The sequence below is a fragment of the Hemicordylus capensis genome, chromosome 1 (genome assembly GCF_027244095.1).
Source record: "Hemicordylus capensis ecotype Gifberg chromosome 1, rHemCap1.1.pri, whole genome shotgun sequence".
Lineage (NCBI taxonomy): Eukaryota > Metazoa > Chordata > Lepidosauria > Squamata > Cordylidae > Hemicordylus > Hemicordylus capensis.
The window spans coordinates 388,150,970-388,165,790 of record NC_069657.1 but is presented as its reverse complement, the minus strand read 5'-3'; the positions used below and the strand labels follow the sequence as shown (position 1 = coordinate 388,165,790).

The 14,821-nt window shown below is 41.0% G+C and overlaps 1 protein-coding gene across 4 annotated transcripts in view; it reads right to left on the bottom strand.

Annotated features, from left to right (window-relative positions):
- Positions 1–1,539: 1,539 nt before the first annotated feature.
- KIF26B (kinesin family member 26B) overlaps positions 1,540–14,821 on the bottom strand; it is a 495,657-nt gene continuing 482,375 nt past the window's right edge. For all 4 annotated transcript variants that reach the window (XM_053302151.1, XM_053302160.1, XM_053302178.1 and 1 more), the window contains 3 exons: positions 13,760–13,959; positions 10,539–10,689; positions 1,540–7,613 (listed from right to left, as the gene is read on the bottom strand). In XM_053302151.1, coding sequence (XP_053158126.1) covers positions 7,465–7,613; positions 10,539–10,689; positions 13,760–13,959 — 500 coding nt within the window. In that variant the 3' untranslated portion in view covers positions 1,540–7,464. The remainder of the gene's footprint in view (positions 7,614–10,538; positions 10,690–13,759; positions 13,960–14,821) is intronic.

Sequence of the window (14,821 nt, the reverse complement as noted above, 5' to 3'; positions counted from 1 at the left end):
TGGTCTGACTCAGTATATGGCAGCTTTCAATGTTCCTATGTTCCTAAGTGCTCTCTGCCCTTGGAAGGTATCCTGTGGGGTACTTCAATCTTATCTCCCACCTTTTTATATTTATATAAAAACATAGTGAGAGATAAATTTTCCTTGGTGTAAGTTATGTCCCCGTGAGTATAACAGCTAAGATGATGCTTGATTATGTCTGAATTGATGCTGGTATAGCTGTTTGTTTTATGAGCATTGGCTTTCAGATGTTACTGTGAACTTAGTATACTGATGTGTTGCACCTGTGGTGGTAAGGCTTTTGAAACTGTTTGGCTAAGCTGGCATGATGCTTTGGAATATTACTCAGGGAACAAAGTTATGTGAAAGAAGGGGAAATTGTCAGCTTGGCTGTATCTTAAAACCTCCCACTGGAAATGGTCAGATATAAGAAAGCAGAAGGCAAGCAAGGTGTCAGAAACTGCAGGATAGGATAGGATGGGACTTTAAGAAAAGGGCAGGACAACCAGGAAATTGAACTAAGAAGGGGACAATCAGAGAGAGGATCTGAAGAAACTTCAGGAGGGACTATATGCCGTGTGGAGGGAGAGACATGCTTGGAAGGCTGATCAAGGGGTAGGGTAGCCAAAGGAAAAAGGACAAAGTAAAGAATGGGATGAAAAAGTGGGATACTGAGACAATAGATAAGGGAGATGGGGAACTGAAGAATGCGGAAGCTAGGGCTTAGACAAAACTATATATAGGGTCTAGAGACAGAAAGGGCTGCATACTACTGGCAAGAAGGAAGCCTAAGGGGTGTATGGTCACTACACATAGAGGAATTCTTCCTATGATCCAGAAGAAGACAGCCTGTGATCTACAACATGCCTTATACAAAGAGCAGGAGGTACCCTCATATACCAACGGACGTGTGTAATTTGGGAATGAACGTACGTGTGTGTGTGTGTGCTATATTCGTCTAATTCATGTAATTATCAGGAATATGCTGCAGAGTGAAGAGCAAGGACCAAGGTTGCTGAACAGCTTAAAGAAAGCTGAGTGTTTGAAGTCTATGGAGAAAGAAAACAACAGTTGTGTTTTATCAGCCCTCTTCTGATTGTGTGTTCTAATCCAAGAAAACCTAAACAGACAGTGAGTCTTTAGGCCTTACCAATGGACTTGGCTGCTGCTTAAGAAAAAAATTGTGAAGATCTGGGCAGCATCTTGGTCCTTGCCAGCTCTCTTTGTCTACAGCACAGCAGTGGTGCCAACCAGTGACTTTGCAGTGAGCAACAATTTTGGGGGCAAATCATTTAATCCCATAAAACTCTCAGTAGTTGGTTCTTTCTTCCTCAGGGAATCATTTAATCGCCAACCTGCTGTTGGAGTCAGCAAGAATTCAATTCGTGTTGGTGGTTTAAGTCAGTGTTTTCTCTTGTACACATTCTTTCTCAAGTAACTGCATAGTGTGCTAACAAAAACCTACTCTAGAAATCTCTGTGGGGGCACAATCGTGTTTTTTCATGCTAGTCAAGACTTGTTGGGAAGCACAAGGATTAGTAAGATAAAGTAAACATTTAATGCCACTATATTTTGATATCTTTTAAACATCATATTTTTGACAATATGTTTCACACCTCATATACCACAAAAGGTAAGAGATTTTTTTTAAGCCAGCAAACAGTAAACTTTACATATTAATGGCAAAAGGCTCAACATATCCTTTCAATCACCTTGCAGAGTTTTGTGGGTCTTTTTCTCATTCTTTCCTACTCTTTTTCTTTCTGTTCCAAAAAACTTAGCTGATATAGCAGAACATCCATATACATGGATCTGTCTTCTTGTGGAACTTCTCATGACTGACTCAGTAGAAGCACTTTGCCCATGACCAGGGCTGCTCTCCAACCTCACGTGACTTTATTATACCACTGTTACTATGAGAAAGGACATAGCCACAGACAGAATGAAATGGATTCCGCAAATGTACACTTCAATGCATAGCACTTAGATAAGCATTTCCAATCATGATGGGTAAATAAATTATAAAGTACAAGCAATTCTATAAAGCAAGAACATCCTGAGTTTACAAATAAATTATGTCCTTCATACGTCAAATAGATGATGGATGTCAGATAGCAGTTTCAGCTAGGGATAAGAGGGGAGGTGTTAAAATTTAGAAAAAGGAATATCTATGTATACATAAAATCTCTAGGCAAGTGTGTGTGTCATTTGGATATCCATTCACACACATTATATTACACAGTACATAAGGTGGCTATATCCATATAGAGAGTATATGTAATATAGATATAGCTGAAACTGCTTTCAGCACCATGTTTATTACCATCATTTCATTATAAAGTATGCTCCATATTTGAGTAGGACCACTCAAAGTTGTTTCTTTTTAAAAGCATTTATTTTCCTGGGAAAAGTTGGGAGGCTAGTTTGAAAGAATACACCATTTTCTTCTGTTTTTTTTAATTAGGCAAGCTTCATCCTAAGAACTGACCACAGATTCTCCTGCAACATGACCTTCTTGGGCCACAGCCATGAATCAGGTTAGAACTCGGCATTTAAATTTGTTTGCCAGGAATTCAGTAACACACGGTACTCCTGAGATGGTGTGCAAAATCAACAGCTTTCAATGTCATCGATCAATCGTGCCCCCACCTCTGCTGCTAAAAACCAATACTGTGGGCTAATTTGGATCATCTCACATTAGGTTTCCTTTGGGAAGCATGCAGCATCTGCTCAATTGGCCACAGAAAGCTGCTCCATAAAAGTCTTCCAGCTGGAAACAGTTCAGAAGAATATGGTTGCTATAATTCCTGGACTGTTTGTTAGAGAAGAAGAAAGATCACAGGATGCTCCGATCTCGTTATACAATGTTAATAAAAGGTGGACATTATTAGCCATGCTATGCCCTACTAATATTAGTTGAGAACATCCGGGAGTGAGCCAAAGAGTCGCAGCCAGCAAAAGAGCTGCTGGCTTCTTCAGTGCTATGCACCATAGCCAAGTGTAGTAACCTGAAAATATGTGGCTGATGCTTTGTCCACTGACATCTGGGGTAGTGAATCACTGGTTTAATGAGAATTTGTCTAATGTTTTACATGCAGGTTATGATCATAATAAGATAGCAGCCATATTTGCCACTCTTGCACCCATCTTTCATCATGTCCGACACACAACATGCATACATCACAACACAGTTCTTGGTGCCCAAATGTCTGTGGCAGAACTCTATCCCCAACATGGGATTTTCAAGCTAGCAGTTCAGAGAAGCCCATGTATTGGGGCTAGAAATACTAAGATTTTATTACAAAAATTAGAGAACAAGTTGTTATGGGGTGGCTAACCAATAAAGTTAGTTAATTAATTATTGTATTGATCATACTATCTCTGTTTCTAAATATGTGCAGCAGAGCTAATCCTGGTAGTCTACTGAGCATCAATCCTTAAATTAGTGACACCTGAGAGTGTATTTCTATCAGTTTTATGGATGTTACATTTTTTTCAAGGTTTTTATGAGGCAAACACAACAGCTTGGCTTTACAGGCTGAAGAACAAGGAGAAACAATAACATAATCTTCATTTTAAAATACAGTTTCTATAAAATGTGGCATAAATGGCCAGCCTGCTGGTGAGTGGGGTTGTAAAGGTTTTATTGATATAGCTTTATGATGAGCTTCATAAGTTACGCTTTGCTGCTTGTGAGGAACCACACTAATGCAACCACATAAAACCTACACCAGTACACAGATTCATCTATGCAGGCCACTCTTTCCTTCCCCTGAACATTTTTTTTCAAAAACTTAGCAAAAAGAGAAACATTTGTCTCCTATGGTGAGAGTCATATATTTTTTCTAGTACCGTTTGGAAATAAAAATATGGGAAATTGAAGGGCTAGTCAGAATGGCTAGCAATTAAGAAATGCTGTGCAACATTGCCTTCAGTGTATGCACAAACATTTCCACCATCTCTCTACCCTCCTTTTGATACAGGGATCAGATTTGCAAGTGTTTGTATGTATATGGGTACTAGCTAGGAAAGCATAGAATGCATAGATGAATCTGTGTGAGGGTGCAGCTAAGCTTTGTGTGTCTGTGTGGTTATGCACAAACAGCAATGCATAACATAAGGAACTTATCATAAAACTATATCAGTGCATCACTCATTGCTGCATGAATGGAGAACATATTGGCCATTGGCCTGTGTTCTACCACATATGTGATATGCCCAGGTTGCTGAATCATTCGATCTTATCGTGAAATTCCCATCTACTTTCTCTTCTCTTGCAGTTATGGAAATCAATGAAATGAAATCAAGAAAAGTCATCCATTGATTCTGTCTTTCTAAATGGATGCTAAAAGCAACATCATTATTTGCTGGTTCACGTATATTATTTTCCAACATCTTCTGCAAGCAACCCAGATAGGTCTTAGTTAGCAGCAACCTAGTTAGCAGCAAAATGATCATGGAATAATTTTTGTCCTGACTATGCAGAACTCAGCCCCACAACCATGTATTGTAGTCCATCAGGTGCATCACAGCTTCCCAAGTAAACTACATATAACTGGTAGGCTGCATGTGTCTTAGTGGATCAGAAGTTGTGTAGATCTGTTGTAGAAGAAAATGAGGTCATTCGCACAATCGAAAACTGTGTTCTACCCGGGTTTGGGATCTGTGTGTACTCCCAATTTTTGATTGTGTGGAAGCACGGTTAGAGGAAAACCTGGGTAGAAGTGACTGTGTGGAAGCAAGGTAGGAGGAAAAACTACCCACAATGTGTTGTGTGAACCAGTCATGAAGATATGTATTATTTCTGCATTATTTCTCCCTTTCTGCATTATTTTCTAGGTATCCCCTGCTTACCTTGCTAGCAAAATAGCTGATTAAAGAGCTAATTAGGAAATGTTGCTGAGCTTGAACTGCTAGACACTTTAATGACTTTATCCTGCTCTTGTCACATTTTTAAAAGGTATTACAAATGACTGGTTGCGCCAGAAGCCTACTTAATATGAAGTCTAGTGAAGTTATCTTAAATTAACTTGCAGTTGAGTGGATGTCTTGTCACAGTTTCAGAAGTGCTGCATTTCCTGGCAGAATGCTTTGTTATGCTCTAGGAAACTCAGATTTTGGGAAGCTATACTGAGCTAGATAGACCAATGGTCTGACTCAGTATATAGCAGGTTCCTATGTTCCTATCTACTATGTCATTAATATTGTTCAGGAAATTTCAAGGAATGTCAATAATGGCCAGAAGAAAACAAGATTAGGAGATATAATCCCCCACACACACTAATTCGCTTGCCCCAACTAACAGCTGATCAGGAGAAAAGTTAGGGGGTCCGATTTCAAGGAAGGCGTAGGAGGCAAACAGTAGAAAAGCTGGTGAGCAAGTAAAACACATGGCAATATTGCATTTGTTAATGCAGATGGATACAAATAGCTTATTGGGAGGCAACTGGAAAAAAGCATACATTCTACCTGCACGCTTATGAATGAAGAAGCTACCCAAAAGCCCATGCCTAGACCGGCAACAGGTTTACAAGAAGTTTCCTTTGCTCCTCACACATCAAACCAGGCACTAGTTTCATCCAGCCTTATTATTTTAACTATTTTACTCACCCTTCCCCAGCTGGGAGTCAAATGGAATTGGATTAATGTACAAGAAAGCAGAATTAGAGCCTCAATCTTTCTAAAAAGGAGAGCAGCTCTGGCTAGAAAAATGCATATACTGATCTCTCTCTTTGTCTACAGCTTTAAGCCTAAACAGCAGTGATGTATTGTTCACTTCAAGGAAATATTACCTAGTTGGGGGCAAATCATCATGCTGCTATATGATGTTCCTGAAACAGCATTTCTTGTCTAAATCTATTATTAGTTTTGGCTATTGCATCTAGATATTGGATTGAATCCTTTGTGAAGTGGTTCATTAGAAACAAACAATGTTCTTATTACGTTTTAGTACTAATAGAAGTAGAGGGAGCATATCATGCATGGTGATGGTTTTAAATAACTAAAATCCAGATGAGCAGCTCTTTGTTGAGAAAGAGGACTAGGGAGCTAAATCCAGCCCTCTGCTCCCTCTCTCTCCACTTTCCCTTCCTAACACTCACTTGGTAGAAGTTAATTAAAAATAAAAATATAAAAAGCTCTATATCCACAGCTTTGGCTTTTGGAGCTGTTAGGGAGACCACATTTGTGAACAATCTTCTTCATACCACTGCATGTGCAGAGAGCACTCTCAGCAGAAATATGTAACGTTTAAGTGTTTACACTTAATTGTGGCCAACCTTTTTATAATGAAAATTGGGTAGGGCTATCAGGGCCCAATAAAATTGTTTCCTTGAACACCAGTTGACCATCTACAATATAAGTGGGGACAAGGAACAGGAGGACAACTATCATCTTCATATCCTGTGTATAAGCAGGTCCTTGGAAAGGACCAAAGGAATTCTTATGTTCATTTGTCTTGCACTCATAATAGGTGGGTGTAAGTGGAGGATCTTAACTATAATTCATGCATCTCTGAGATAAGATAGAAGCAGAATAGGGAAAAAAGTGGTGGAATTATATGAAGCAATGGAAGTAGGGGCTTTACAGTCTTCTCTAGAATAGCCATAAAACATGGTGTTGTAAATATCCTATTTGATTGCCAAAAGCAACAAAAAAACATGCAGACAACAATTTCCCAAGGAAAGTCAATACCAATTAAAGGCTTGCTATTCTGCCAGAACATCTACATTTATGTTCTTAGGTAACTAGGGTAGGTGGACCTCTTCTCCTCCATTACTGTCAACCATTTCTGGGTAAACCTGGGATATTTGATTTTCTCTTTGAGTGGCCATACTCTGGTGCAACAATAAAAACAGTTAACATTTATTTATATGCTGTATCAGATAAGAAATATTTCTACAAACACAAGTTACTTAGAAACAGCAAGTCAGAAATAGGATAAAACACCAAGAGAAAAAACAGGCTGTAATACATTTCAAAAAGGTGTTCGATTTTTTGTCTTTTTCTTTTCTTTTTTATGACTAGCACCATCTGTACACAAGAAAGTATGAACATAAATGTTTGGATAATAAAGATTTGCAAGGCACTTAAGACAATCTTTCTGTGTATTTGTACTTTAATGGTGCTCTCAGCAGCGGTCCTACATCCATTCTTTCTCCCTCTTCGGTTATTATTGGGGGGGAAGTCATTTCTGCCAGCAGTTCCTATTTACAAACATGTCCTTAAAGATTTTTCAAAGTGCTCTTTCAGGCTTGGAGAATGCACATCCTTGTTTCTCATGTCTTTGCTTATCATCATCTATTCGGTTTATGTACCGCTCTTCAGCAAAAAGAGAGGGGGGAAATCTCACACACGCAGTCAAAACGTGACACCAACCTTCATCCTCATTCTGTGTCTTTGGGGTGCTGTTCATAAGGGAGAAAAGGGGTGGCAGTAGTTCAGAACATTCTTGAGGTTATTTCTTCACCGACGCCTGGAAGTGATGTCAAAGCAAGTGATCATCATGAGGTGGGCCTTGCAGTAGTTGACACGGTTCTCTAGCCGCTCAGTCACACACTCAAGAGCTTCCAAGTATTCCAGAGAATCCAAGTCAAATACTTGTTCCAGGTCAACTGTGAGAAAGGAAACAAAAACAGGTGGAGAGACAGGTCAAGCACATTGCCAGAGATGCAAATACTTCTAAGGTTTCATTAAGACATACACATGCACCATTCAGTGGGCTGAAGCCACAGATCCATAAGCAGAAGGGAAACAGCTGCCAGTGTTGTTCTTAAAATGCTTGTGTAATAGCTTGTGCAAGGGTTTGGGGCAGTGCTTTAATAGGCAGTGTCTATAACACGTCTCACTCTTGTGCTATAGAAGGTCTTATGTTGCTGGCGAGTAACAATTTTAGATTAAGGAGGTGCTTTTCATGTAATATCTCTGCACTGTCAGTGAAAATATTGGTCACTGTGTACACACAATTACATATGGAGAACACACATCTGTTTTTCCTGGTTGTAACTTCCCATTGTGGCAAAATAAATATGATGTGAAATTTTCCTGCATGGAAGCGATATTGATATAGGAAAATTGCTGTGTATGAAGTTCACACTAGTTCAACATTGTCTCCGGGGGTGGGGGATGAAAAGAAGTACGAATGAATCTAGGAGACACTTAGCAGTTTATCTGGAGAAGTAATCATATTCATCCATCATAGCCAAATAAATAAAGAGTTTTATGGCACCTTAAAGGCTAACAGATTTATGGTGGAAGTTTTTGTGGACTAGAGTCCACTTTCTCAGATGCATGCAGTCTTAACTTCAGTTAACAAATGCACACATCAGTACAGTAGACCCAAGGCCATGAAATGCAAGAGGTAAGTCTGACATTTTGAGTCAGAATCCAAATCTACACAAGATACGAAGAATGTGACTCATTTAAAGTAGTAGGCACTATGATAAATTGACTCATCTACAGTAGCAGTCAGTATGATAGTACAGCTACAAAGTATTAGTACCTATAGTTGGTACTCATTGTTGAGTACAGGTATATCAGTGTAAATAGTTCTTCTTAAGCAACCAGGCCTTCCTTGCTTAGCCAGCTTTCAGCATGCTCCATGATCCATTTTGTTTTATCCCTATGCTGAACAGTTATACAGATCAGTTGCACTCCCTCCTTCCCTCCCAGGAACAACACCAGAGCAGAGAGAGAGAGCCCTGGCTATTGGCTAGATAATGAATAGTGCAAGGAGCAGCAAGAATCTTGTTCCAAATGTCAATTGCACTATGACTGCAGTAGCACTGAAAGGGGCATAGCTGGCTATGGTAGTTGCACCTCCCTCAGAGAATTAACTCAAGTAAGAGATGGTGAACCTGGTCCCAACTGGATATGAATGCCTGTTACCTCGCCTCTTTGTTCTGAAATTAGACCTATTCACATGTTATTTTAACACATGAACAGTGTATACACATACATATCGTTATTCATGCCTTATCTTCAATGCATGTACAGTACAACAGCAACAATTTATATACTGCTTTTCAACAAAAGGTTCCAAAGCAGTTTACATAGAGAAATAATACTTATTTATTTATTTATTTATTTATTTATTTATTTAGAAGTAGCACATTTTCTATCTGTACCCTGTATTTAAGGGGACCTGCTCACTTTTAAATTGAACACATACACACTCACACAAAAACCATGTACATGTGTAGAGACAGCTGCACACATGAACAATGTAATGTCTCCATAGGGCTACAGTCAAGTAAACAAATCCACGCTCCCTCCTCTTAAGTTTTCCTTCCAATCCCCTTCCTTTGTGTGTCTCACCTTTAATATAATAAGTATGAGAACCCCTGTTGTGTTTTGATGTCCCAGTTGTTAATGTAGGCACTTAAAGAATCATCATCACCACCATCATCATAGGGGAGGAAAGCTGGTCTTGTGGTACCAAGCATGAACTGTCCCCTTTGGTAAGCATGTTCTGCCCTGGTTGCATTTGAATGGGAGACTACATGTTGGGAGCACTGTAAGAAATTCCCCTTAGGGGATGGGGCTGCTCTGGGAAGAGCATCTGGATGCTCCCTCCCTAGCATCACAAACATAGGGCTGAGAGAGACTCCTGCCTGCAACCTTGAAGAAGCTGCTGCCAGTCTGTGTATACAATCCTGAGCTAGATGGACAAATGTTCAGATTCGGTATATGGCAGCTGCCTATGTTCCTATCATCAGTAGGTCATACCAAGCAGCCTCCAAAGGCCACTTCTATGTCTGAGCCGTGCCCATGCCACTTAACAAATTTCTTCTTTGTTAACATAAAATAGTGCATATGAGATCAGATTTTACTAGCCCAGAAAACTGCCCATTATAAGGACCATATACAGCTAAACTGCATGGTCTGAGCTCCAAGCAGGCAGTAGCAAAATAATTTTCCTTTACATATTTTAACTCTTTGAAGCTGAGGTTCTTTCACCAGTATGAAATGTTGATTGTGCCTTCATCATTTGTATTTTATTTTCTTCTTTAGAAATCTCATAATTTGAATAAGGGATTATTTAATCCCTTTATGACTGAATGGTATGAACATTATCCTTTTCTGACAACATGCAAAGAACCAAAATTACCCACTGACATAAGTCACTGCAACCAAGGGTCAGGTTTGCCTTAAAGTATTATTTCACAGCAGGAGAGCAGATTTATAATATAATTCATATGTCTGAGTGATCTGAAGGCAAAAGAAAAGGGGGGAAAAATCTCATTTTCAGGAGCTGTGGAGTGAGACATATAAGCGTTAATCTAGTGATGGCAATATTTCCCACTACTGTGCTCTATAATTTGCGGATTCGGTTCTTGAGCAAATTAGGCCCACTTGGGTCTACTGTCATAGTTTAATATATGGAAATGGGTCTAGAAACATAATCCATCTGAATCTGCCCCGAGCCAAATGTCAAGCCAATCTTTGCTTACAAACATTGCAGCTCACAACTGAGCTACAGCACCAGTACACTCTTCTGTGTCAATGAAATAAATCAAGTGCAGGCAGTCAAACCTTACATTCACTGAGCCACTTATTAGGATCCAACATCAGGTACTGTTTGGTCACTTCCAACTCCCTCATTAACCACTCGTATTTGGCCTTGACCTCCGCGATTCTCTGCTGCCGGTGCTCCAAGATTTTCAGTTTAGCATTGAAGCAAATCACCTCCTACCCAACAAGAGATATGAAAGGAAGAACCAAAAGAGAGGAAAGGAAAATCCAATGTCAGATTAGTTTCTGCCAGCCAAATTGTTTTCTCTATGCTAGTAACAATTAGGGAACTCAATAAATGAAGTAATTGGGAATTAACTGAAGAAACTCTCCAACACTGAAGGCATCATTTGGCTATTGTGTTCTTTTTATTGGCACAGAGCAGACACCTTATCAAATTCCTTATTCAAAGGAAAACATTTCCACAATATATTTCTCTAGATGTTCCAACTGTTATGTCACATCGTAAAGCAATCAAACTATCTCAGAGAAGAGTAACCTCTATGGCTGGGCTGCTCAACTTTGACCCTCCTGCAGATGTTGGCCTTCAACTCCCATAATCCCTGGCTATTAGCCACTCCTGTGGCTGGGGATTATGGGAGTTGTAGACCAAAAATAGCTGGCGGGGGGGTGCTAGGTTGAGCAGGTCTGCTCTAAGGCTACAATTCTGAAAGCTAAACTAGAAGTTACAGGGGAAGGATGAGGTTTCCAACTCCATATTTCCCCCATAATGCTCAAGCGGGCTGAAGAGGGATTTGTAGGGGAGAATCGGGGGGGGGATAGGAGTGCTTAATCCTTCCCCACCACACCAGTGCTCCCCTACATACACACCACCTAGTGAGTCCCCTCCTCTCTCAGCTAATGTTTGGAACCAGAAGTGAGCCCTTCTGAGGAAAAATAACCCAGTGTGTGTGAGTGTGTGGCATTTGCAGGGGAGAATCAGCAGGCATTGTGAGCCAAGTGCTCTTCCTTCCTGATCACTAATTCTCCCAGGGTAAGTAAACTTCATCCTCACACTCCTGTTATTTCAGCAAAAGCAAATTGAGACCACATATTTGGCAATATAATGTGTTCCTTGAATCCTCAGTTCACAGTAGTGCTATTGGGTAACTTCTTAGGGCACTTGTTTCTCTAAGAAGTGGAATACCGTATCTCAGCTTCTCAGCACAGCTATTGTCTAACTGCTTTGTACAAACAACTAGGGATGTGCAAAAAATTTCGGGCACAGAACGATCTGTGCCTGAAACGAACAATTTCGGGTGATTCGGGGCCGAACCGAATCACCCCCGATGCCCCCCGAATTTTTTCGGGCACGAGCCGAATCACCCGAATTTCGGGCACAAAAAATTCGGGTGATTCGGTTCATGGTTGATTTTTGGCGATTTTTTAAAGTTTTAGTGACTTTGGGGCAGTTCGGGGGCATAGCATGGGATTTGGGCAAAAGGAGTGGGGTGGGGTGGTAGTGCCTAATGGGTGCAGGCTACCACCCCAATTTCAGGGGGATTGGGCAAAGGGCTGATTTTTGGTAAATTTCTGAAAATTTCATGTCTTTGGGGCAGATTGGGGCATATTGGGGCAGAAAGTGGGGGCTGGGGCAGAATAGTGGGGTGGGGTGGTAGTGCCTCATGGGTGCAGGCTACCACCCCAATTTCAGGGGGTTTGGACAAAGGGGTGATTTTTTGAGAATTTTTGAAGTTTTGGTGACTTTGGGGCAGTTTGGGGGCAGAAAGTGGATCTGCCCCAAAATAGTGGGGTGGGGTGGTAGTGCCTCATGGGTGGAGGCTACCACACCAATTTCAGGGGGATTGGGCAGAGGGCTGATTTTTTGAGAATTTTTGAAGTTTGGGTGTCTTTGGGGCAGATTGGGGGCAGAAAGTGGATCTGCCCCAAAGGAGTGGGGTGGGCTGGTAGATAGTGCCTGATGGCTGGAGGCTACCACCCATCCCCAATTTAAGAGTGATTGGGCAGAGGGGTGAATTATGGTGAATTTATTTGTATGAGGTTTGTCTTCATAAGGTGAAGTGTGCTAAATTGATTACTTCCTCATATTATTCATAGTAAAGGAAAGTGTGAAAAAGTGAAAGTGGGGTCATGAGAGTTGTTTAATTGAAAAAAATCTCATTTGCTATGATAGAATGAGAATTCACACCTCAGAAAAAACCCATGAGGCACTACCACCCCACCCCACTATTCTGCCCCAGCCCCCACTTTCTGCCCCAATATGCCCCAATCTGCCCCAAAGACATGAAATTTTCAGAAATTTACCAAAAATCAGCCCTTTGCCCAATCCCCCTGAAATCGGGGTGGTAGCCTGCACCCATTAGGCACTACCACCCCACCCCACTCCTTTTGCCCAAATCCCATGCTATGCCCCCGAACTGCCCCAAAGTCACTAAAACTTTAAAAATTCACAAAAAATCAGGACTTTGCCCAATCCCCCTGAAATTGGGGTGGTAGACTCTACCCATTGGGCACTACCACCCCACCCCAAAATTTTGCCCCTGGGCCCCTTTTTACCCCCCCGAATCGATTCAGATTCGGATTCGGATTAAATCCGAATCCAAACCGAATCAAGGGTGATTCGGGTGACCCAGATTCGGGCACAAAACAGAACGGGGGTGATTCGGCTCGGGTCCGAGCCGAATCACCCGAAAATCCGAATTGCACACCCCTACAAACAACTTGAGCCAGAGATTCTTTATGTGTGAAGAAGTTTGAATGAAGCTCCCCTCTTTGCAAGGGCTTCCCACCACTTCCAAGGAGGGAGCAATTTTCTGCATGCTTTCTTCTTGTGCATGTGGATCTACTCACTGTGTTGACACGAATTGGGGAATGCAACAATAATGTGTGTGTCTCCACAGAAATAGATATCTGTGGATCGGGCAGCTCAGATTTCAGCTAGGGTTTGTGGTTACTGTGAAAATGGACAGACAGCAATTACTTTCTCCAGCATTGCATCACCCCATCTTATCAGGGTTCTTATAACTTCTTCAAGAAGAAAGTATGATGATTCTATCTGAAATTTATTTTTTAGCCTGTCCCATAGGATATAGTTTGATTTATTAGCAAACTTTGGTTAAGGAACACACACAGCCAAAAGGAAATAGAAATTTCCTTTTTAATAGAAAAATTAAAAATTTCCTTTTAAATTTTAATAGAAATCCACATACACGAAGAGAATACAATAAGACAAAACCAACATCTTTACCATTAAGAACTGGGAACTAGTCTATTCGGGGTTTCTTACATTGCTGTCCCCTGTGCGTCGCCGCTGGAGCCGCTCCACATCATCAATCTCATAGACTTTGATCTCAAAGGGCTCTCCCATTCCTCTCTGGGCACTTCTCAGGGGCCCATCTACCCAGCGTACTGCTGGGCTCGTAGGTTTCCTTATAGGAGAGGCTGTGTCAAGTGATAAAGCTGGAATGAGCCTCCGTCTCTGAGAACCTAAAGAATATGAATGAGCACATTATTAAAAAAGAAAAGCAAACCTCTCAATCATTTCCACAAAAAAGAGCTTGCAGCATGCACAAGAATGCCACTAGGAAGCAAGAGTGAGAAATACTACCTCTGATTCACTCGACTCTGAACACACACTCTACAATACTGCAATCCTTCAAACACATATACATGTTCTACATCTCTCCATTGCAAAGCTTTGGTTGTGTTTAGTGCACAGGTGGTGAAACATTATTATACTATGTATCCAGAATAGGGGGGTGCAGGAATAAGGCCTGAGCCGCTTCTTTGTGTGTTATAGATTTTTTTTGTATTTGCTTACTGTCTATGTTCAGTGTTGAAAAGTTGTGCAGGTGTCAAAAGTTCACAGTTTCTGTTCTACAACTTCGTTCGTAGGGAAAGAGTTTTATTGTTTAAATGTTAGAGGAAAGAGAGGGTTTGGTTTGATTGGGTATTTTTTAAAAAATGGAGGGAACTTGAGTTTGCTTTGATTGGTTTGTTTAGAAAGATTGGAGGGATGGGGGGGGGGAACAGGAATAAAAGGAGGCTTGCCTGCAGCAGAAAGTTAGTTAACATTGGAATTAGAGCTGAGTAGGAGTAAGACTCAGAGAGAGACAACTGGAACAGTGAAGAGACAAGTACGCTGCAGGAGAAAGCTGACTGGGGCAGTCAGTGGCAGAGAGCTTAAAATCACTGAGCTGGAATCACTGCAGCCTAGGAAAGGGAGAAACTGCTAGGTGGTAGTAGTGAAGGCGCGTGGCCTACAGCAGGGAAAAGGAGGCAGCTCTGGGAGAAGCTATCCCTTGCACTCCTTTTCAGACTGATGTTGAGCCTAGTTTGTATAGGTTAT